Source organism: Colletotrichum graminicola, assembly GCF_000149035.1.
Source record: "Colletotrichum graminicola M1.001 genomic scaffold supercont1.20, whole genome shotgun sequence".
Classification (NCBI taxonomy): domain Eukaryota; kingdom Fungi; phylum Ascomycota; class Sordariomycetes; order Glomerellales; family Glomerellaceae; genus Colletotrichum; species Colletotrichum graminicola.
Genome location: NW_007361024.1, coordinates 152,402 through 176,007, shown reverse-complemented (window position 1 = coordinate 176,007; position 23,606 = coordinate 152,402). Strand labels below are relative to the sequence as shown.

Sequence of the window (23,606 nt, the reverse complement as noted above, 5' to 3'; positions counted from 1 at the left end):
CCTTTGGCAATCTGCCCGCAGTCTCAATATGGTCCGATATGGCAACCTTGCAATCGATCATGAAGGGGGGGAGGGGGGGGGGGGTTAGCTTGATTAAGCAGGGCGCTTCATTTCGTCCTGCCAGGAAATGGGATGAACCCGGCAACATGCGTGGAGCAGGGCGGCAAAGAGCCAACCGACCGGGCTGTCACGTCTCCAAGATGCAGTTCCACCAAGCTTTCCCTGCAGTAGCTGCAGCTGCCGAGCAGGTAGGTTATAATATGTGCGTACGAATATCCAGGTACAGGTCCTGTCCAAACCGGGGGCTAATTGGATCTGTCGCTGCTGCCAGCGTCTCTCCGGCGGCTCGGGATGAAACCTGTCGGACCGAACCAGGATTCAGAGGTTCGTCCGATGTCTGTGAGGAATCAATCGAATTTCCCTTCCCGCCGGGCCTGTGGCTGGCCTCCTGCGACCAACTACACTACTACCAGAAGCCAGATGCGGTCGTCAGGTTGGTGGAGCCGCAACAGGCCTTCGTGACAACCCCACCGCCAAAGCGCGCGGGATGAGATGATAGAATCACCGGTCGAATACTACTGATACAAGTGAGTAGACACATGGTGTATCTGGCACAGAGGCCCTGGAGTGGCGGTTGGCGAGCACTGTACCTTGGCGTCGGCGTTGGTATTGGTATTGGTATTGGCGGCTGGCTGGCAGGCAGTGTGTCTGACAGGACCAGAGCCTCTAGATCCCGCGAGCTCAGCAGTCCAGCCATCGATATGTCGGTTTGGAGCAAGACCTTCCCGGCGATCATGAGCCTGCTCGCGTCCCGTGGTGGTTCTCTAACGCTGGTTGATATGATGCTGCGTAGCTCCTGGTGTTATCACCGGGGGTGATATCAGATATAGGGGTCCGGGACTTGGGATTCCGCTGCAGGACAGCAAGCATGACGATCGGCCCAAAGCACACTACCCTGGAGCCCACAGAAAGACATACGGGGCCATTCGGTACCGACCTCTCCTCCGCCATCCCCTGCCTATACCGCCCAATTTTAAATTCGTCCCATCTTCTCAACCAACCACTCCGACATGGATGTCGCCTAAAACCCAATGGAGGATTCCAACCCGATCCAGCCAGTGGGAATCGTTCCCATTTTCAGCAGCAGCGTGTGTCTTTTGAGCTTCCAAGGCGGACCAATCGAACCGACCCAATCCAGGAAATGCCTCGGGCTTTAAGTGGTGTGTTGTAGGCAGGGTTTGGTATGCTAGTTCTCTTGCAGTCTCAAACTTCATCACCGCCGCAAGCCCGGGAAATCCCAAGAGGAGGAGGGGGGGTCGGATAGGACGATCTACGGTCGACAAAGGAGGGCCGTGCGAATCCGTCCCTGTTCCCAGCTGGCTGGTACCGTCGAGGATTGCTCCCGTACGATTCGGATTAGGCCAACGCCCCTTTCGGCAGCGTCGCCCGTGAATGGAACGCAGTGGCGCCTACTGGGTGCTTATTCGTAGAGCATCTGACATCAGCCTGAATGGCAGCGACATGCGGGCGTTGTCGAGGTCCTTGCATTTCCTGTCAATTGCGCAACGTAGAGTGTTACAGCAATGACGCGACTGGCCTGTTGTAAGGTTTGTACATGGCGCGCCAGCTTCCCAGTACTTGTCCGTTTGGGCCAGGTCTTGGGACCACGGCGCTAAGGATGGATCTGCCCGCCCCGCGAGGTATCCAGACGTGTCATTCGGTCCCAGATCTAGAGGGTTCCTATTGATGCCGCGACAAATTCTCCGGCTGGTTGCATCGAGGAAGCGCATGAAACTGGCTCGGTTGACTCTTGCCCTGCTCTTATGCGCAGGCAGGCAAGGACGGGTTGGTTGGCGGCCATGAGGGATCACAAAGAGGCCCGTGAGAAAGGATGACATGCCCCCGTCCAAGCTGTCACGTTCCTGGCATGCATGGCCGTCTGACCACCCCTGGCAACTATGTACTAGCGATATCACGCGTGTGCCGCGTGGCCGAGTGCTTTGAAAGGCCTGGAGCCAGGGCTCTAGGGCGAGAGGGATAGAGGGAAAAAAGAAAAAGAAAAAAAGATGCGGCCCACGATGGAGACGAGGACGAACGACACCGGGTGCTCATATGGGCTACTTGACTCAGACGACTAGCCGTCAGCGAAATCGAGAATGACACCGGCCAGGCAACTGCCATATCTGTTGCGTTGCATGGCGCCGGCGTAAGCTTGCTTTGAAAGTCAACGCTTGCCAAAGTATGCGTACCGCCCACTGCTGCGAATGGAATGGGTAGCCCTCTGAGGAACACGCATAGGTAGTAAAACAGGCGTCGAATACCATGTCAGATACTGGGCCGTGATGGATCATGTCTGGGAAGTCGGGCCAGATTCACAGTTTGGTGTTTTGCAGAGACCATGATCCAGTCCTGCTGTGCAAGAGGGAAATAGGCAATGGCGACTGGTTCATCTCAAGTGACCGAAAAAGGCCGATCTGCAACTCACAGCCTGCACTTGTCCAGATGTGTCTGTCTGGCTGCCTGCCTTCCCTGCCCGTCACTTTCGTGCTTGGCTGCCATGGCAGACTCATAATTTAAATCGCTCGGAGGTTGGCTGCAACCGAAGAGGGTGGGCTTCTTGTCCCAGGTAGGGGAGGGGGGTAATACTATGTAAAGAAGGCGTTGGTCAGTTCCTTGTTTCTTCCCACGGCTGCAAGTCGGAGCACGACCATTTCGTGAATCGGATGCCCACCGCTTCCCAGCTGCCATGCATCAACGGTATTTCGTTGGGCAGTATCCGTAGAGGCGCATCGCCAACAGGCTACGAGAGAGGACGTCACTGATCAGCGTTCCTGCTTTCGCACGGAGAAGGTAAGCCCTGATACGACACGGGTGAGCTTTGACAACGATCGTCGGAGGCTGCGACTCATTATGCCGCAGGTCGGGGAAATCGGCCGACGGAGAAAAAAAAAAGAAAAGAAAAAAGAGAGTGAGAGATGGGATGACAAGTTTGACATGGGGACTTGTCGGACCGTCAAGCAAGGGCCGGGGATCGTTGGAGCTGGAGTATCTCTCCGTGCGAATACCTGGGCCTTGCCTTCTGGGCTCGTTCGTTCGTTCGTTCGCCCTTGACCCGTTCAGCTGGGTTGGCTTTGCTGGAAGCTGGGGATCCGATGGGGGAGGGGGCGTGTCATCGGTATGAATGAGCCTAGACCAAGGTACCGAGGTACGAAGGTGCAAGGCGGTTCCTCGTAAGGTCGCACAGGTATACAACAGCCACTGCACCTACTGACGGGCGTGGGGATCGAGGTAGGTGACGGAGACAGGGGGGTGGACTGACTGGGCTGACAACGGTGATTGATTGATTGATTACAGGATGTGCGTTCGGGTAGACTAGTACATGGTACTGTAGGTAACCCCGCGACCGTGCAGATAATTCAGGACTCGGCCGAGTGGTGCTTGTTAGGAATTCAGGTGAGGTGGAGAAAGTTGGGGAGATGGTGCCGGGGAGGTGCCTTGGTTTGTTCTGGTTTGCGTGTCGCTTGCCGTGTGTCGGTAGCAAAGAAGCATCCAGTCCCCAGAGGATGAAAGCATGTGAAGTGACATTGGGAGAGGAGACGCAATGTAAGCCTCATGTGCGTAGTAGTATGTCTGCGACGAAGGGCCATGTGGGTTTGGGGCGACAGACATGGAAGCAGGGGGCGGGAAGTATGTGAGGACAATTCGACGCGTTGGACCGTCATGTCGAGATGCCCGTCGGGATAGCCAACAAAGACTCTTTCTCTGTACCAAGTATGTAAGTCAGTAAGTGAGTAAGCAAGCAAGCATGCATGCATGCATGCATGCGCAATGTAACCAGTATTGCACTACATTACCTCGTCGCCGCCTCTCCCTAGGGAATGTAGGGTTTACCTGTACGCGTATCCGTAGATGTCCATCATATCAATGAGTATCCGTACTTGCGTAATAGTATCCGTACTTTGGCGCTGCAATGGCGGGCAAGAAAGATGGATGCAGCGGGGAGTTTTCGTCTGAAGGCTTCTGCCCCGGTCCAGCGTAAAATTGAGCCCCGAGACATACCCAGAAAGAAAACGGGTCTCGGGTGTTTCCTTCGGAGCATTTCATCAAAGTTGGATGAGGATGCTCGAGGCGCAGAGGGAAGAGCCCGAGGTAATTCTGCATCCATAAGCCTGCCGTTGCGGGACCGTTTTGATCGTGCCTTGGCCCGAGGTGACGTTAGTGCGGATGCGGAAGTTCTCGGTTCGAGACCTGCCAAGCAAGGGTGTATATCTGTCGTCCATGGGTGTTTTGCGGTCGTCGTTTGGCCATGGTTGGTAACGAACACGAAGACGGAGATGGCAAGGGATAAAAACGGAATTCAAGGAAAACGCTTTCGGCATAGATACCTGAGATAGGTAGATAGATGCCTATGTAGGTAGGCACAAATGCTCTGTACGTAGTGAACGTTGATGTCCAGGGAGTGAGAGAGTGTGTACCAAAGGTATTCGTTTATTGGAAAGTGGCCAGCAAGCTGTACGCCCCTGCCGTGTTCCCAGTGTGCAGGGAGGGAGTCGGGTGTCATAATCCATGGGAGAGGGGGGGGGGGGGAGAAAAAATAAGAGAAAAGCGAGAATTGAGAGGGAAAATGAAGAAAAAGAGCAGAGACCACCAATTGACGACGCCGTTGTCTTCAACGCCAGGAACAAGAACAGGAAAAGGAAAAGGAACAGAGGACGGCAGGAACGAGAAGAAGCAGAGGCGCTCAGGCGCCGTTGCAGCTTCCCGTTTTGGATGGTGGGGGGATACATACAACCTTCTCGACAGTACGGATACGTATTGTACTATGTAGCTACATACCTACTACTACAATAGTTAGGTAGGTACTTTGTTTGCATGAAAAGGGCAGATAGGTACCTTCCTTTGATATCGGGATAGCACCTGCGTTATCTCATTGCTCTTGCCTCATCTGCCGAATTCCAGTGTACCATAGAGTTAGAATGTACCTGTGCCTATGTAGGCAGGCGCGATCGGGCACTGCATGACATGAATAGCAAGGTGGGCAGGCGCGTTCAGACGAGGCTGCTCGCCCGCTGCATCATCGTATCCCATAATGATTGTCTCAAGCAATTTCTCTCTCTCTCTCCCTACCCCCCTCTCTCTCTCTATGCCTCGTCACCCAACTTCACCATGCGCAAATTGCGGATTACAGGACCATCGAGCACGTTGCATGTTAATTTGTACCCGAACCTTGCCCTCAGCAGATGATTTCCCCCCCTTCTTTCCCACTCTGATGCCATTCTCGTCACCACCTACCCAGACAGTGTACCCATCGAATCGGGTGGGTCGCGTCGTCCATCGTCAGTCACCACTTGGTCAATCGTCAATCCACTCAGCAATCACCACCAAATCACTTCCACATGATAAACGTTGCCCATGATGCTGCCGAGGTCAACCGTTGTGGGTTCCTTGCCCGACGTCCACACACACACACACACACACACACAGCCACCGGCCCAGACCAAGACTGCGGTCCAATTGTCCTCCTCGCCCAGACCAGACGGGAATCCCTCTGAACGCGGCCCTTCGTCGACTCGGCTTCGCTGCCAGAATTCATTCCTCTATGGCCTGGCCTGGCCTGGCCTGGCCTGGCCTGTGCACTGCCCGATGCTAGGCGAGCCACCCGCACGGGAGCGGACGTCACCTCGAGGCGCCAATGTTCCCTCAACCCTCGTTTGTCGACACCTGCCGCCATGCTTTATTCCTCGTCGACCTTCAGACTACAACCAGGCTGCATACTCTTTTGGTAATTGCCCTGCTACAGGCATAGACCCAGCAGCTATCGAGTGGACACTGGCAGTACTTCCGACTGACTGTTTTGCATATAGGGAAGGGCAAAAACAATGATAATAATAATCACGACAATAACCCTTCAGGTCGGAGGCAACGAAACCACAGCTCAGGATCCGTGACCCCCGCCCTCGGAGCATCTGACTTCTTGGTGATTCTATTTCCGCACCACCTCATATCGTGCCCCTCAACCGGCCTCGTTTCTTCATCGTCGTCGGGGGTTTGACTCAGTCGCTCTCCATCTCGACCCTTTGGAGCAACGTGTGCAGAGCCGCCCATCCCCTGGATTATATTAACCAAAATTAATACAGCGGCTTGAAAACTGAACGGGGTTACGACCCGTGTCTTCTTGCAACTTCTTCCCCAGCAGCGTTGCAACGAACCACGCCCAGACACACCCCGCAGCTTGACGACCGCGCCAAGAGGTGCCTTGCCCGTTCGGACCCCCCCCCCCCCCCTTCCCTGCCCCTCCGTCCCTTCACCAAGCCAGCTAAGGAGGGGTAATCCTTGGCCTGGCCGCCAGAATCCGAGCGGATCGAGAGTCCACTGATACCCACCGAAACTGCTCGTTGTATGCACACTCGTCTAGCTAACAGACAGCACCGGCAAACGTCAACCTATTTTCAACATGACTTGTGTTACTCTTCTTCGACTCGACGTCAGTCCTCATCTTGGCCTTCTTATTTCAACCCTCCCCCATTGAGTTTCAGATTTTTTTCTTCTTCTATATTTGCTTCAGTTTGTTTTTAGGTTATTCTTCCCAAGAGCACGTGCGGTCAGCTATGTTGTCTGCAGTACCAAAGCAGCATTGCCATCGCAACTCTTGTCGGTAGGGTAACATCCAAGTTCGGACGACACGCACACACACACACACACTCGGAAGTCTAAAACAGGAGAAAGCAGTCGTTATGGTGAAACCTAATGGATCATCGGAGTGACAGCTGTCGCAAAAAAACTCGTCGAGACACACGTCAGCTCCAGACTTGACACAATTACGAGTCATCTGGCGGACGATCGGAATGCCCGCATCTCCGTACCGTCATCCGACTCAGATGTCGTCTAACAACATTTCCCAGCAACGATAGGCAGTGAGCGCGCCCTAGATGTAATATACAGATCTTTCTCTGGTGTCAAACCCAGGCTATCGTGGCGATTGCATTGCAGAAAAACCTGGAACCTGTTCTTTGACAATACACGATGCAGGAAAAAGACGTCGCACGAGCTAGACGCCTTTCTTGCACTATAAACTACAAGCAGCATCTCCATGTTGTCGGACGATTTACAAAGATGTGCCGGGGAAGAGGAGGGAGAACGGCAGCAGATCCGACATGGTGTGGGAACCTGGACCTCAACAATCCCAATAATCGTCCGAGTGTATGACTTGGGTCAATCCGGGCACCATCATTTGCTCAATTTCCCGGCCAAATGCTTTGACGGAGAGCAAGTCCGTTTGTCGTTTTTCTTTAGGTCATCAGACGACGATGGGACCTGGGCAAGGCATGTCTGCCGGGACCAGGGTGGAAAAGACGACCTGCGGCGCTTTTGCTAGCGGCGCAACCAGGGCCAACCCAGCGTCCGTGGTATCAGCGCGGGACGCAGATACCAGCCGAGCGCCCTGCAGATCGATAACTACCAGGATCAAGACAACCTGCCTCCGCGAGCTCTGTTATCAGCCCAATGAACCTGGCTGGAAGAAAACGTGCATGAACTACCCGGAAGGACGGCTATTTTCGTTCAATCAGAGGATCCACGCGAAGTTCTCGAGACATAAGTTCTGTCTTGGGAATCGGCCAGGCATGCCTGAAAAGGGGAGGGAGGGGCATGGGGGCGAGAGGCCGCGAACAGCCCAAGCCAAAAGGTATAGGACGACACACCGAGGTGACGTGACGACAGCCGATGGGACACACCGTGGAAAATTTCATGGTTTGGCTTGATTCTACATGTGGTTTTGCGGAGAGACTCCCCACCAACATTGTCTCTTGCCTGGCACGAAGCAAAGGAACCTTGTCGCATATGCGGCTTACCGACACCTGGCCCTGGAAGCTGCTAATCTTAATAGGCGACCTGGAACCACGAGTTTCGCTGTGGAAAAGCAGCCACGATTGCCTGTGGAACAAACGCAGACATCGCTTAGCGGGAGAAAACCCAGGCACACACACCTACGAGCGGCTGCGACAGGCCAACGACTTCTACTTTTGCCTGCGAGTATGATGTCCAGACGATAACGTCTCTTTCGTACTCCGTGCCAACTCGGGTGCCTTCCATTGCACGCAAATACAAAAGAAACGGACCACACCGACCTAGAATCCATGACATGAAATATACTTGGTTAAATGGGGAGAGGGGGGGTTGATGAAGAAACCCCCATCAACAAATCCATCCAGCCACTCATTCACAAAAACCACCCGTCTTGCACTCTGGGCCAAGATAGATGGCACAGTTGACCGGTCAAGCAAGATGAAAGCTGGGTCCAGTCATCAGTCAGTCATCTAAGGGACCATGTGTCAGGGTCCCTATTCGGGATGGCACAGTCACATCAGGGCACCCGAATAAGACCGAGGGCATGACTTGGGTGGGGGTCAGGCTGGTATCCTGTTGGTGGATTTTGATCTCACCCTGGGAAGCAACCAAACCAGACGGTCGAGGAGGGAGGGGCAGCAGCGGCAAGGAAGCCATGGTTGACATTTGGCTGATCTGACGGGTTGACGGTGCCTGAATTCGACGATCTCTGGGCACACACGCAGATAGCTCGAACAGGCACGTCGAATAGGATTCAAAGACCCAATGGAGGACGACGGCAAGCATGACGCGAACAAGGTGCATACGACGGCTGCATAAGACGCTTCGTCTCATTCTCAATTGGTGTCAAGGTTCTGCTACATGGGCGGTACTTAGTTGGGAAGCGGCACTCACTCGACTCCACGGCATGCCACTCGCAGCTACACTACCTACACTACTCCGTAGTGTTTCCCCAATTCGCCAACTCCACTCGAGATGGGTGTCCCTTCATTGCAATCACAATCGCGATACCGGCACTTTCGATTATCTGCTCCACTGTGCGGTAGCTATGCTGAATGAAGAGGATTGCCATCGAACCAGGAAGGAAGAAAACCTACGAGAATATTCGAGGCAAAGCCACCTGAACTTTGCAGGCAACCCCGGCCGTGCCCAGCGAATGGAGGGGGTGGGAGTAGAGGGCCACCACCATACCCGCTCGGGCGGCAACATTGCAGGCTCACATGGACACAGATACCACCCTGTGCGGCGGCACCACAGCTGCAGTGAGATTTACCAATCCTTCCCAAAGAATTTTGCCGGGCCTAGAAGAAATCGAACAACATGCAGTTTCCCTGACTAGCGGCGCCGACAATCAAGATACCGCGGGCCGGCTTGCCCAATTCGCTGGTTCAGTCTTGCCGCCCACTGTCAAGGGCGACGTAGTTGCACAGATATACCGTGGAGAAAGACAGCAAGTGGCACGGAGGGATAACGGCGGCTTTCATCCACCCACGAATGCCAACCCGAGTTGGGTTGTTGCCGCATGACGCGGGGCGCGGCGCGATGCCTTTGTTCGCGGCAGCGGCAAGTCATCTAGATGACGTTGGCAAGGACGACGGCATCGATACGACTACGCTACTGTAGTCCGGAGATTGGAATCGCATATCTGGTACTTGGCTTTCAGGTAAGCCGACATCACCATATAGTACTGAGCGGCATTATTAAAGATTGACAGGGGCTGTTGGTGATGGCCCGGTGGTTTATTTTCTTTCCTCTCTGGACCTCCATGTCTCCCCCATGGCTCGAAGGGGGGCCAGACCAGCCAACGCCAGGGGTGCCACGCTTCTTCTCGTCAACCTGTGGCTTCATTTCGTCGCGGACGGCTCAACTGAAGACAATATGAGGTTCAGGGCTGGTGGGAGCTGGCCGGGCACCAGTTGAGCAGTGCGCAACGCATCGGTACGGCTTCGTCTCTCTAGAGGGGGGTCTTTCATCTCGCTCAGTGAAAGGCCCCGAGCTCCTAGCCCCCCCCCCCCCCCCGGACGAACGGCGTCGGTGCCGTTCCTAAGGCAAGGTGCCTGGATGCTAGGTATTGAATACTGGACACTGGAAAGGAAATGCGGTGGCAGCGCGGGCAGTGGGTAGTGACTGGGACAGGCCGGTCAGTGCACCGTTGCAGCTGCATTTTTTTTTTGGGGGCGCCCACGAGACTCCTTTCCCTACCCCGGCACGACGAGAAGCCCCCGTACGGGCTGACTGGCATAGCTGGGTGTTAGATGGAAAGATGTGATGCTATTCGGGTCGGTAACGCAAACAGAGAAAAGGGTGGTCCCTGGCATGTGGGAGCAGCATCCACTAACTCGCGAAAAGACGAAGAAAAGAACGAGGACCCGTCTCTAGTCTGTTTCTGGTAGACAGAGGTCAGGAAACCTTCTTGTTCCTATTCCTGAGCCCAGCAACCCCTTTACAACAAGGACCACACAAGCGGACATTGTGTCACGGGCAATACGGAGTACCGCCATCATGGTTTCAGGGAGGAGAGAAGAAAAAAAAGAAGAAGAAAGAAAGCAAGTAAACAAAAAGGACTTTGGAGAGGGAGCAAAAGTGCGCTTGAGCGGGCTGGTGTCAGCCACCCCCAGCCCAGGCATACTTGTACACTTACGACTCCGCGCTCTAGCCCCGACGTCCCCAGCCGCCACGACTTATACTTGCGGAGTACGGAGTATTGTACACACCATCTCGGAATACATCCGATTCTCGACTCAGCCCTCTGCCATGTGGCACCCAGGTTTTTTTTTCTTTCTTTCTTATTATTCCTACCTATTATTATTCTCTTCATTTATACGTCGCGTCGAGATGCCACTCGCCGCTATCTGTCCAAGGGAACCGGGAAGCACTGGTGCATGATGGAGCAGGGGGGGGGGGGGGGGGGGTATGGCCTGTTTTTCCTTATTTTATTTTTTTCTCCAAGAGGCATGCCGGCAGCAGTGCATGTGCTTCGCTTAACATGCGGTTCCAGGACTTTGGAGCGACGAAGTCGACCGACCGCCCGCAGTACTCAAACCTCGAAGCAACTTTCATCTCGTCTCTTATCCAATCTCGTTTCAGGCCACAGCCACACAAGCGCGCGCGCGCAGCACTCTACATAGTTTGGTACCCAAGCCCGCACGTCAACGGTCAAGTAAATGAAGAAGTGGACGCGCGAGTGAAAATGGAAGTGGAAGTGGACGTCGACATGGACATGGACGTGGAAGCCCATGCTTAAGCCGGCCCGGGTTGGTGGAGAGTGACGGCAACAGCGGGCTCTTCAAGCTTCTTCGCCAACGGCCGACCATGCCCGGTCCATGTCGCCATCCTGTCAGTCGTTCATCTATCCTTCAAGGGCGGTGTGGCGTCAAGCCTCATACCCCATCTCAGCACCGCGCTGCACCCTCCCCTCTGCTTGTCATGTTCGCCTTGCCCGTTCCGGGCTGGCCGTCAGCCATGCAAATTTTAAGGTGTTATCCGTCCGGTGGTGGCAACCACGCTACCCACAAGAGGCGGCTGAAGGAGAAATTGAACACGCTGGCTTTCTTCACCGGGGCCCTGTTCGCCATTATTGGCGTCATGACTTCCCGTCCAGCAAGGCGAGACATGCCCACTAGTGTACGGATACAGAGTATGTATATCCCAACCAGCATGGTATACATTACCCTGTGTGCCTGTGTAATCGTACTGGTAGGTATTGCCATAGTAACACACTACAAGCCGGACCGCCGCCCCCGAGGCCCCTGACTCTTGACGTCGCCACGCAAACGGGACCTTCTTTTGTTCGGGTCAGCTTGGAACCGAGCACGAGTAGACTCGACGACGTTGAGCGGGCTTGCAGGAAGGAAGCCGGGGTCGCGACGGCTGAACGACCGACCCACGATGCATCTAAACTACGGAGTAGCTAACTCATCCTATCCGTACACTGCGTCGTGTGTCCCAGGATCGATCGGGCATTACCTACACCACGTACGTACGACTCGGCTCGGCCCTGGGCATCCATCTCACTTGTCGACTGCAGTGGCCCCAACGCGGGCACAGGCACGGACACTACTGCCTAGCTCGGATGCCATGCAGTATTACCGTCCGACCCCCAGCACACTAGATCAGCCCATGCGCAGTGCAGTACCGCCGAGCCTTGACGGGAGATGGAAGCGATAGCCACGAAAACATGACATCAAGATGCTGCCGGTACAGACGCCAGGTCCAGGCCTGAGCGTGACAAGCTTCTCTCATTGGGATTGTTGACAAGCAAGCACGCCGTCAGCGCCGCCTCCATTAGTCCGTCATGCGCTAGGGCGTTACGTGCCGTCTGTCTCTCCTCAGGTGCCACCAAGCGCCCGCTAAGACTCGCTTCCCCTCCCTGTCCAGCCTATGCGTACGGGTAGCCCAAGCGTGTCTCTAATCGTAATCGTGTCGGAATCTGGAAACGGGCTCTGCCTCGAAGCCGCCCAGGATGAGAGCAGACCAGGGTAGAACTCAAGAGGGAGCCCACTACAGGAGAGAACCAACGTGGGCAAGGCGAGGCAAGGCGAGGCAAGCAAGACAAGAGAGCGAGAGAGAGAGGCGTTGTCGTTCTTTTTTCCTTCCGATGCCACGCTAAGCACGTTCGATACCCTTCCCCTACCTACCTTACCTACTACATACATTCTATGTTTCTCTCTCTCTCTCTTTCTCTCTCTCTCTCCCCTCCCTCTGTGTGTATACCATCAGCCATACTCGCCTTCTCTCTCCGTCGCGGACAGCTTGATACATGCCTTGCGACGGTTTTCGGTCCGTCCGTCTAATACCACCTTTCTGAATCCTTCATCTCATCTTTCTGTCGCGCTCGCAGGTCGATCCTCTCCGCCCACCTCTCCACATATCCCACAACCTTCTTTCGAGCCCGTCGGCTCTGATGCATCCACGCCCCTCCAAGCTCCCGCTCTGCTTCTTCCTCTTGTCCCCCCCCCCCCCCCATGTCCCCCGTCCCACGCACTCACGCCCGCTCACCTGCCTCCCCTGTCATGTACCCTGAGGCTGGGGCTACCAGCAACAGTACAGTACAGTGTATTACCGCGAGCAGCAGCAGCAGCAGCAGCAGCTCGTTGAAGCAACGACACCGTTGGCGTGAGCTTGGCCAATGCGTTCCTTGCTACCTACAGCTGTGTAGTGTACGATGTACGTCCCTGGTACGTTGCTTTTCTGACTTGGATGCGTCTTTGGCCCCCCCCCCCCCCCCCCCCCCCCCACCCCCTCACAGGCACACTCTCGTATGTATTCGTACCCTGTACCTTACACATCCCACTGAGGCGCCATGCCTCGTGTGTGTACGGCACAGGACAGGACAGGAACTGGGAGCCATCCATGGATGACAGGTGTCGTGGGCTTTTTTCTTCTTCTCTCTGTGTTCGAACCTGCCGCTGCTCCTATGGCGTGGCATGCGAACAGAAAGGGATCAATCATTCTTCACTGCAGCCATACCATACATACACGCATCTCTTGCACATTACTTTCTTCTTTCCCCTCCATTCGAGATTCAATGTCTCTCAAATTCCCTGCCTATCCCCATTTACCCCCCCCCCCCCCCTTGGACCGGTCTCTTCAAGCTATATATCAAGTCAATTTTGGAGATAATCCGCTCCTCTTCTGCCGGGTCTAGTATCTATCTGCCTTTCCTAGTGGACCTCGGTGCGAGAGGGAGAGAAAGAGAGAGAGGGAGAGAAAGAGAGCGCACGCCCCCGGGTGTTGTTGGCCTGTCCCGCCCCCGTCCACTCTCCTACCATCCATCCCATCTTATCCTACCTATCCGTACCTAGGTATGCCATCCCATCCCACCACGGACCGGACGTCAGTACGTACATACAGATAGATATGCTGTCCTTACACATATCCATCTGCTACCGGTTCCGACATTCGAGACAACGCCCACCCCCCCTCCCTGCCCACTTCCACCTGAACCATACCTCCTTCGCAACCCCAAATCAAATTTGGTACCTCTAAACATTGCCTGCACACACACACACACACACACACGCTGCCCACGCTGCACACTGGTCACCGATGAGTTAGTGAGTGAGAGAGGAGACCCTGCTAAGTGCACAGAGGCCTTTTATTTTGTGTGCGCATGTTTGATTCTCGTCGTGAGTTCTCCCTGCTTCCACCCCCCCCTCGTCTCCCGTTGTCTCTTACTTTTGGGGCCCTGGCCACGGCCACGGTTCCGTCCCGTCTCCGGACCTGTCCCTGTCTCCTGTCCGTCACCCGCTGCTCCTCTCAGCTTGCACTGACTCTTGCCTCCCCCACTGTCTTATTGCATTGTGGCTTCATACGAGCCTGCTTTAATCTCGTCGGGGAACCCTCAGACCCGACGCTACCATCGGCATCGCTACCGCCGTCCAACACACTCATCTCTCCACGCCTGGATACTGCATCAGGTCAAACTGCTGCTCACTTGTCTGTTTTTGCTGCCCATGTCTGCCAATACCAATACCACCTCCCCTCCGTAGCCATCTCGCCATAATTCATTCACACACACCCGTTGCCTCGGAGCGCAGCAGTAATCACCCACACGGATCCCGGCAGTACTCACTACACTCACACAAAGTCCCTCTTTCTCTCACTCTCTCTCTCTACTCTATCACACACACCCGCCTCACACAACGTCCCTCTCTCTCTCCTCCCCCTCTCTCCCATATCCACACGCGCACATACACATACACCCCCCCCCCCCCCCCCCAGAGAGACGCGCGGAGAATTGTCGTTAGACAGGGGACAGTGATGGCATAGCCTTCTACCCTTGATTAGCAGCCACTCTAAAGGCATCGACCGGGGTCTTCCCTGGCTTGCTTGTCCCTCTTGTCCAGATCAACCCTGAACCACGCTAGCTTCATCTCAATTACCCCCTCCTCCTCGTAGACCCAGCAGGCCTACTCTCCAGTCACACAAAAACCGACCGGGAGCCACCGATCGACTGCTCCCAAAAAGAAAGGAAAAAAAAAAGTCTATGGGCATTTACTCTCCAACGTATCCCGCCCTCGACAATCAACGCTTCTACACTTCCGGCCGCCGAACCCGAGAGTCGGAGAGAAAGAGAGAGAGAGAGAGAGAGAGAGTCAGAGTGTCAGAAAAGAGATCAGGATAGAGAGCGGGCTAGGTCTCCATCTTGTCCACCCTCCTTTTTTTGTTTTTAATTCCCTTCTTTCTACATTTACTCTTCTTCCTATCTTAACTTCCCGCACTTATATCTCGCGTCCAACCCGACGAACAAGCTACCGGTACCAAGGGGATCCAGCCATCCACCTCCGCATCCCGTGCCTGAGGTTCCGCCGTGGTACCTCCTGCAGCCGCCCGCACCAGCATCTCCCTCGAAGAACCACCAATATCGCCGCAGGTAGCTTCATTGGAGCCCAAAAAGATTGTTTTTGTGCCAGTATCACGCTGCAGCAGCATCATCGTCGTCTCACAGCAGTAGTAGCTGCACCATCTCCCTTCCCCCCACCTGCTTTTACAAGGGTCGCAGATTCGACCTTGTCCGCCGCCGCCTCTCTTGGTATCTGTCACAAAAGGCCTGAAATTCGTGCTTTTAAAGACGGCGCGAACTTGCCCTCCCCCACCACCACCACCATCTTCGATATTCGGAAACTCGGCTAGCTCAAATCTACCTTCCTCCATCTTGCGAAAAGCGGGTGCCATTCATTCATCGCGGTTCAGCGCAAAACGAAAAGAAGAGAAGAAGAGAGACAAGAAGACAAAAAAGGGCCTTTGTTCATCGTCGCCAAGGGAGGAGAAGACGGCGCGCCGGAACGAAGCAGACGCTCAAGCTTGGCTGGAAACCGAGGAAACCGGCTCCAACAGCGACCCTCGAACGACGGGCGCGAAGCAGACGCCTTTCTCAGCCTCGTCCGGACTCATCAACAAGTAGCGAGAACACGAGCCGCAGGGTATCAACAATACGGGTGTGGACTGCCAACGGACCGGGCAGAGTGTCAACTTGGAACAGTCTGGGAAACGAGGCATCGTCTGGGAGAAGACGAAGGGAGCCCGCGACCCCGGACGCTCGAGTGAAGCCCGCGCCACACAACATCCATGCAAGACATCAGCAGCGATTGCGACACGTCGTCTACCTCGCTCGGCCAGCGCCGAGGCATTTCCGATCTGGCGCGATTCGCCCTCGACCTGACCTGGGCAACCCCCTCAAGAGCAGAGTCCGAGACTCCTGCTCGTCCCAGAGCCTATCCTTCTCCGCCCATGTCAGGGTCTCCTCCTCCTCATCCGCCCAAAGCAAACCCAGAGGCTGGCGACCGAGGGCAACTGCATGGCAGCTATCCGTCCACCAGCCCGCAAGATGCATACCGCGGGGGACTGCCGCCGCCACCACCAACAACGGCGACGACGATACACCAAACCGAACTCCGAGGGCCGCAGCTGCACCAGTCCCTGCCGCCGCCCCAGCCCCGACCCTACCACGCCGAGCAGCAGGACAGGATGTCTTACGCCTATCCTAGACCTGACGACCACCTGCGCAATGCGCCGTCTGGGTACGCACATCTCGCGAGCCAGGCCTTGCAGCAACGGCCACCACCACCCTATATGCACATGTCTGGGCCGCCACCGCCACAGCCAGCAGGGCCTCCTCATCAGCATGGCTATGCGACAACCATGTCGCAAACGTCCCAGGACAGCGCCCCCTACACGTCCCCCAAGACGCAGAGAAAGACAAAGGGCCATGTGGCATCGGCCTGCGTGCCATGCAAGAGAGCCCATCTTCGGTAAGCCGACTCCCTCCTCCGCGCGCAGACGTTGAAGTGAGACGGTTGCTAGCATCTTGACACGGTGACACTGACATTCTTTTCTTCTTGCCTAGATGCGACGGTACGTATGGCGAAACGCCTGTCAAGTTTCATTTCGTTCCTGCTTTGTTTGGTCACCATTATATCCCACCCTCACCTACTTTTCGCTTTCGCATCTACACCTCCTTGGGCAATTCCTCCGACAAGGTGCGGAAAACCCCCTTTTTACCCCAAGGGAATATGGATATAACGTTTCTCTGAGAGGGAGGGAGGGGGGGGGGGGGGGGGGAGGGGAGGCCGCCCAAGTGGGCGGGTGCAAGCCTTCACCCCATTTACCGACCAAGAGGTTCCCGGAGTGGATATCTGGGCGCGCGCGGCATTAACCCAGCAGGCCCATTTTGGCGTGTGGGAAACTTGACGCAACGCAGGGATCATCCCGTTTGCCTGAGACCGGTGCCGAGGGGGAGCAAGATGGTCCCGTTCGGGCAGATTGAATTCGCGGAAACTCAAACCGAGAGTTGGGGAATGGGTGAGCGGTATTGGCAATCAGGACGGACAAACAAAAAAAAGGAGATGAGAGAGAAGACGGCTTCTCCGAGTCTTGGCGGCCTGTGTGTTCGGCGCGCCAGTGGGCGAGAGAGCGAGCGACCTCATCATCGTCAGCAGCAGCATTCATCCCTCACTCAGCGCAACGATCGGCCGCCGCCATTACCGTGTCCTTCAATCCGTTTGTTCCCCGAACCCGGTTCAGTCAGGCATTTCGGGCCGGAACTTGGAGAAGAGGGATTAGCGGGTGACAGCCGGCGCCACCGGGCGAGAGAACCCCGAATCTTGCCTGTGCCGCGCTAGGGATCCGGCAAAGTCGCCAATCGCAAGCCGAGGTGCCGGGTGTGGTTGCGGCCAACTGTGCCATGTCTGTAACAGAAACCGGAGGTGTGGGTTTCCCCCACCCCCCTCCCTCTTGCGCAGGATCTTTCTGATAGGAAGGGGGGGGGGGGGTGATGTTGGCTGGCCGATCGTTGCTCCGTCTAGCCTGGATTCGCGGGAGGATCCCAGTGGGCAAGACGGTCGTGTCATTGATGTGTCGGAAGGGATGCATGACTGACGGGATAAGGGTGTGTGTGAAGAAGCTGGGAACAGACGGACACACACCCCACAGCGTTGTCTAAGCCACGCGATTGATGTGAATTGACGAGCAAGTGCTCGTTGACACAGATTTACTTACTTTTGCGGGCTGTTGCACTGGCAACAGCTCCGGATCGCGCGCGCGCTTGCTTGCTTTCTCGGTTGTGTCTCTTGCAAGACGATGATGATGGCAGCTTGCTGACTTTGTGCGACAAAAATATAGCCCAACGACCCTGTTCGCGATGCACGAGCAACGGAAAGGAAGACGCCTGCGTCGACGTGCAACACAAGAAGCGCGGTCGCCCACGGCTGAGGGATGACCGAGAGGCTCGTTATGGCCCCTCGACATACCAGCATCCCCAGGATGCCGCCGCCGCCGCCGCCGCCGCCGCCGCAGCCTCGAGGAGAACACCGTTGAGTCACTACTCGGCGGCTGGCCCTCCCATCTCAGGGTACGATGACCCCATCCGAGGCAGTCACTCCTATCGCGTTCTAAAGTCTCAACCAAGCGAGCCCATTGCCCCTCCGCGCTACCTGGACAGAGCCTCCATGGCCGACGCCAACATCTACGGACAACCGCCGCCGCCCCTGGCGACCGGCGCGCCGGAACCCGTCGTCTTCTTGACCATGGAGCTGGAAATCGCCCGCGCTTCCCCGGCATTTGCCGATGCGGTCGGGATCCCCAGCGTGAGGGGACGGTCCCTCCTCGACATCGTCTTGGCCTCGGAGCGCGACAAGATCCAGAACCACCAGCGGAGTATGCAGGATGAGCGGTCGAGGAAAGACCCGGTCTATCTGCCCCCCATCTTCGGCAGGCAGGAGCAGGAGCGCGTGTTTGACTCTCTGCGCTTCGAGGCCGACGAGATCTCGCGGTTCCAGCTGGACCGCCAGGACTTCTTCGTTTTCGCTGCGGCCGACGGACAACCGCGATCGTATTCCGTCCGGTTGGGGCTCGCGAAGCGGGAGTCCATCTACTTCATCGTCCTGCTCGTCAACGCGGCACCCAGGTTTCCCTACCCCTCGCCGTCGCCCCATGCCCGAGAGGTGCCGTATCTCTACCAACAACCTCAGCAGCAGCAGCAGCAGCAGCAGCAGCAGCAGGCGTACGCGCAGCACACGCCCGTGTCTGCGACGTTGGATCCCGCGAGATCTCGGTATGGCGAGGGCGCACTCGCGCCGCGACCGTCTCCTGGGCAGCCTCCTCATATGACGTCCGGGCTGAGTCCCGGTATGCCGTCGTATTCCGCGTCGCCGAGCCGACCCGACTATGCCGCCGGCCCTTCGTCGTATCAGATTCCTCGCAGTGAACTGCCGCCGACCACTCGGCCCCCTCTACCCTCTTTCCAGCTGCCGCCCATCCGTGCCGGCCCGCACCATCAACCAACACATTCCGAGCCCTCGTGGCAGAGGGACGACCGATCCGGCCGCGTCGATATCGGCGGCCTGCTCGAGAAACCGGACCCGCAGCAGCGGCGTCAGCAATGAGTGATGAACCCCCTCCTCCGTCCCTGGCGGTCGTTGTCGATAATTATTCGCTTCGTTCGGCCCAGTGGCCTCTCGCTCGCATTGTCGATCGATTCGTCCACCCCGGCCGACCAATTGGTCCATTTGGCTCCTCTTTTTTGACCGTAGGGGATGGACGGCCTCGTCCATCTCTTGTGTTTGTTGTGTACTAATTTCTCTTCGTTTCTATCCACCGCCGTCTTCGGGGCCGCACTGTTGTTTTTCCGGCGGCCGTGGGCCGTCACGAGATACCACCTGTACAACCACCCTATTACTATTTTGCTTGTCCACCGCACATACTGAATTTTTCTCTCTCTTCTTCTTCTTCTGGCATCTGTCTGGGCGTTTTGTCCTGTTCTTTTTTTGGGTTTACCGGGTTTGCGGGTTGGTTGTGTCTGTGGCAGCGTTGAGCCGCTGAAATATCTTGGAAAGTGTAGGACTATGTGGCCAGTCTTTCAAGGTTTTGGCAGTGGGAGGGGAGGGGCCATGGGGAGTGGCCATCCATCATGCGTTTGTGTTTATCGCCGTCTGGGGTTCCGGACCACTTTGTCGTCGTCTTCTCAACAGAGGTTTCACCCCGCGATATCTTGTCTGCTACCCATCTTGCTTCGTCTCATCTCGTGTTGCATGTGTCTGTGTGACCCTCGTTGACTCAGTGTTGTCCATTGTCCCGGGTTCTTCTTATATGCCGGTGTGCAGTTGTATCGAAGAGTTGTTTGTCAAGCTGACGACGCCGTCGAGTGTTTATAACATATCGAAGGCGGGGCGGAGGGGGCCGGAGGACGAGTTTTTTGATGGGGAAACAAATAGTTGCCCCATCATGTACTCAACGGGCCGAGAATTGCGGAAACCATCGGCAAGGGCCAGTGCGGTGATACACACCTCGCAAGTCCGGTAGGCGATCCCGGTGAGCGATCATGGACGACAAGGTGGTGGTGAGAGGTGCTTCATGCAGGAGCAGGAAATGTCATGGTGGTGGTGGTGTAACGTGGTGCCTCTCGACTGTGCCGGGGGGAGGCTTGTATCCGCTCACCACGAGGGAATAATGCTGAGGGGATGAGAATGATAATAATAGAGAGGGGAAGGGCGGAAGGAAAGGGAGGACAGAGGAGCGTGGAGGTCGGCGAGGGTATTAGAACAGCAAGGCAGAGAGAGGGTGAGAGTTTCGCCAGTCCGTCCCCCCTGTGGCGGCGAGCGCAGGCCCGTTGATAATCTCAAGCACCTGGTTCTTAGAAACAATAACGAAGGACACGCCGGCCACTCACAGGTTTGATCGCAAGTCACACCCCCGCACCTGCAAGGCAGTATGCGAGTTCCGCAGGGCCATGCACTCAGGCGCCAAGCCAGACGACCGGCGGTTTCCGTCTGGGTGCGTTGCGCCGTGTGTGTCCAATGCAAGTGGTGCATGTGTGTGTGTGTGTGTGTCATTTCGCGAGGCCCTTGAACCAAGCCCTTAGTTGCATCCGCATTTAAAGGTATAATCCGGCCGTAGTATTGGTGCCGGTCTGGAGTATTGGTGAGTTTGGTGACGGGAGCGTTGCGTCTCGGGTTGACTCCGGCTTGTTGCCGGCGAACTATTACGCGCACATCCATGGTCTTAAGAGGCGACAAGCGAGAGTGGCTGATCACCAATGGGATCGTCCGCGGGTAAGGGAGTGAGGCGAGGAGGGTCTGCTCGGGTTTTTCTCTCTCTCTCTCGGTGTTCCCATGGTTCCCATGTTACCTTGTTTGGACGTTCGAGGACTTCTTGTTGTCGCCGTTGGCTCGGTGCGACGTCGTCCGGGTGGTTCTGTGCCTCTTGCGTGCTACACCCATTCCGGCGCTTGTCAGCTTACCGTGCTTTCCCCCTCTGCCTCAGTCCTGCAAGCCGTTGCCGTATGTGCTGCCATCTGATGACCCTCTCCGACTCCTCTTCGGAACGATGTCTTCTCGCATATGTTTTCTCAGTTGCTTGTGGGTAACGTTCCCAACAAAACAGGGGTGATGAATGGAGCGGGGACTAGTGAAAAGAGGTGTGATGAGATAAGAGGGAAATGCGAAGGTTAGGGGGGAGGGACGGACATGGTGGGAAAGGGTACCTACCGGGCGAGCGGATGGCTATTCTTTTTGTTTTCATACTTTCCGTACAGAGTGCCCAGGCTAGACCAACCCGTTTGTCTGCTCCCTTCACTACCCCAGAGCCAGCCGAGAGGATGGACAGGGTATTCGTAAGAGAAATCGAAACGAAACATGATGGGATTATTTAGTGACATACGTGGGGACAGCCGGTGAGGCACCATCCCAAGGGGTGGGATGGGATGAAGATTGCAGGGGAGGCATTCGTTGCAGTTGGGATAAATCTCCGAGACGTTTCCGTTCTGTCACTGCACAGGGATGATGATGTTGGGCATTTGTCCAATATCGTCGCGAACCGCCGTGCTACCCACCGCTGCATGGTGGAGTAGGGCATGCAAACGCCTCCTCCCTTTTCCCCAGTCACTGGTGAGAGGAGCGAACCAGAGCAACGGGACACTGTAGTGGCCGAGGCAGCATACGCCCGCCATATCGGCATCCGTCGGAGCTACGGTGACAGTAACCCAATGTTGAAACGCTGGTAAGCACATTTGGAAGCGTGGTGGGTGCCCGCAGTTCAATGGGGAAAGACGCGGCAGGGTTTTGGAATTGACTATTTACTATTTTGAGCATGGGTTGGCGGCGACAGGTGTGAACACGAAGTCCTATGTGGGAATAGAGACTGGGAGGGAAACGAGCAAGTATTGCGGAAGAAAGAAAACGTCTAAGACGAGGAGAAACGGGGGGACTGTCGACCTGAAACAAAAGAGGCACTGGCGACGGATCTACATGATGGTCGCTGGATTCGGACTCTCTGCTCTTGAACAACTGCAGGTCGCTAGACTGCGAAGAGGTCGCGAGGGGAGGCGAATCTTCCTGAAATGGATTCGTTGACAACCTGAGCGATCAGCGATGGGTGTTCATGGCGCGAATGGGAAAGGCGTCGGCTGTTAAGGTTGTTTGAAAACAGGGCCCTTGCATTGCAGCTGGGGTTGTGCCTGCATGACTGCTTTGGGGGGAAGGGAAATGACCGAGGGGGGCCGAATAGTGGAGGTACCGACCGCTAAACCGCAAACCGGGCAGGCTGGCTACGTTATGAACGCCCGCCGACACCCTCATGTCGTGTTCTCGGGTCTCGCTGGGGTGAATGAGAGGACACTGTAATGCCCATATTGAGTACATCGGGTGATCGGGAACGATGGCGCGTCTGCTTCCGACGAAGAAGGAAACCCGAACCGCGCGAGGTGTGTATGTGTGTGCTGGAGGTGCAGGGGTTGCCAAAAGGAGCCCAACAGATACTAGGCTCTAATAAGAGAGGGGCGATGCTGCGTTGCTGGTGGAAGTAAGTCGGTAGGTCGTCCTGTTCCTGCGCGGATGGATTGTATCATTGGACGGGAGTGTAACGGATGGTGCCAGGTCTCCACGCCTTAATCTTCCGAAAAGGTTGCAGGGGAGCTGAGCCGCTGTTCTCTCACATGCCCGCCGTCGCCGTCGCCGTCGCCGACGCCGTCGCCCTCTTCATCGCTGCTGTGGTCATTCTTCGTATTCGAGCGCGGTTGCGCGCCATACTCCGTCGGTTTGCCTCGGTAGACAAGTTTTTTACGCCGCTTTTTCTCTTGAGCCTGGGTCCGATGGGCATCTGGCTGGAGAAGGGAGGTAGAGGCGCGGCGAGCCTCTTCGTGCTGCCGATCGAGCTCGCGTTGCAACTTATCGGGCGACGGCGGCGTGCTGTTATCAAACAACTGGCCAAGGCTTCTTTTTTTCCTGTTTGTATGGCGCGATGGCAACTCTCGTGGGATTTGCATGTCTATCAAGCTCTCTGTATGGGACGCAAGGGGACTTCGGTGAATGTGCCGGCCGCTGGACACGCTGGAGTCTGAAGCCACAGGATCCGGCGAAGGTGGTCTGGAGCTCCGTCCACTAGGCCCGCTGTCAAACGCAACACAATGCCAGGGCCTGGGAACATGAACGTACCTGGCACTTGGAGGATGGGCACGTGTCGAGGCCACGCCGTCCCCCACGGTGCTCTCCGAGTATCTGTCTTGGCACATGGCGACAGCGAAAAGCTGCTGCTAGCGAGTGTGCGGAGTTGTTTGGTGCGACAGTGATGATTATTTGAGGTACAGCAGATTGGGCAAAGCAGGTCGTTGCGGTGCGAGCAGTTCGGATGCCATTTTGTATTGAGGGACGTGTTTAAGTGAATGCACAGCGTCCGAGCCGAACGAAGGGAAAAAAAAAGAAGAAAAAAAAAAGGTGCGGCTAATAGTGTTCGGAGGCAACCGTCGCAAGTTTTGAACAACACGACCC

The 23,606-nt window shown here is 56.0% G+C and overlaps 1 protein-coding gene across 1 annotated transcript; it reads left to right on the top strand.

Annotated features, from left to right (window-relative positions):
* Nucleotides 1-15,915: 15,915 nt before the first annotated feature.
* Nucleotides 15,916-19,229, top strand: GLRG_05725 (uncharacterized protein; the record flags this gene model as incomplete). Its single annotated transcript, XM_008096410.1, has 3 exons — nt 15,916-16,598; nt 16,694-16,701; nt 17,968-19,229. 3 exons carry the CDS (start codon nt 15,916-15,918, stop codon nt 19,227-19,229), a joined length of 1,953 nt encoding a protein of 650 aa, XP_008094601.1.
* Nucleotides 19,230-23,606: the final 4,377 nt, after the last annotated feature.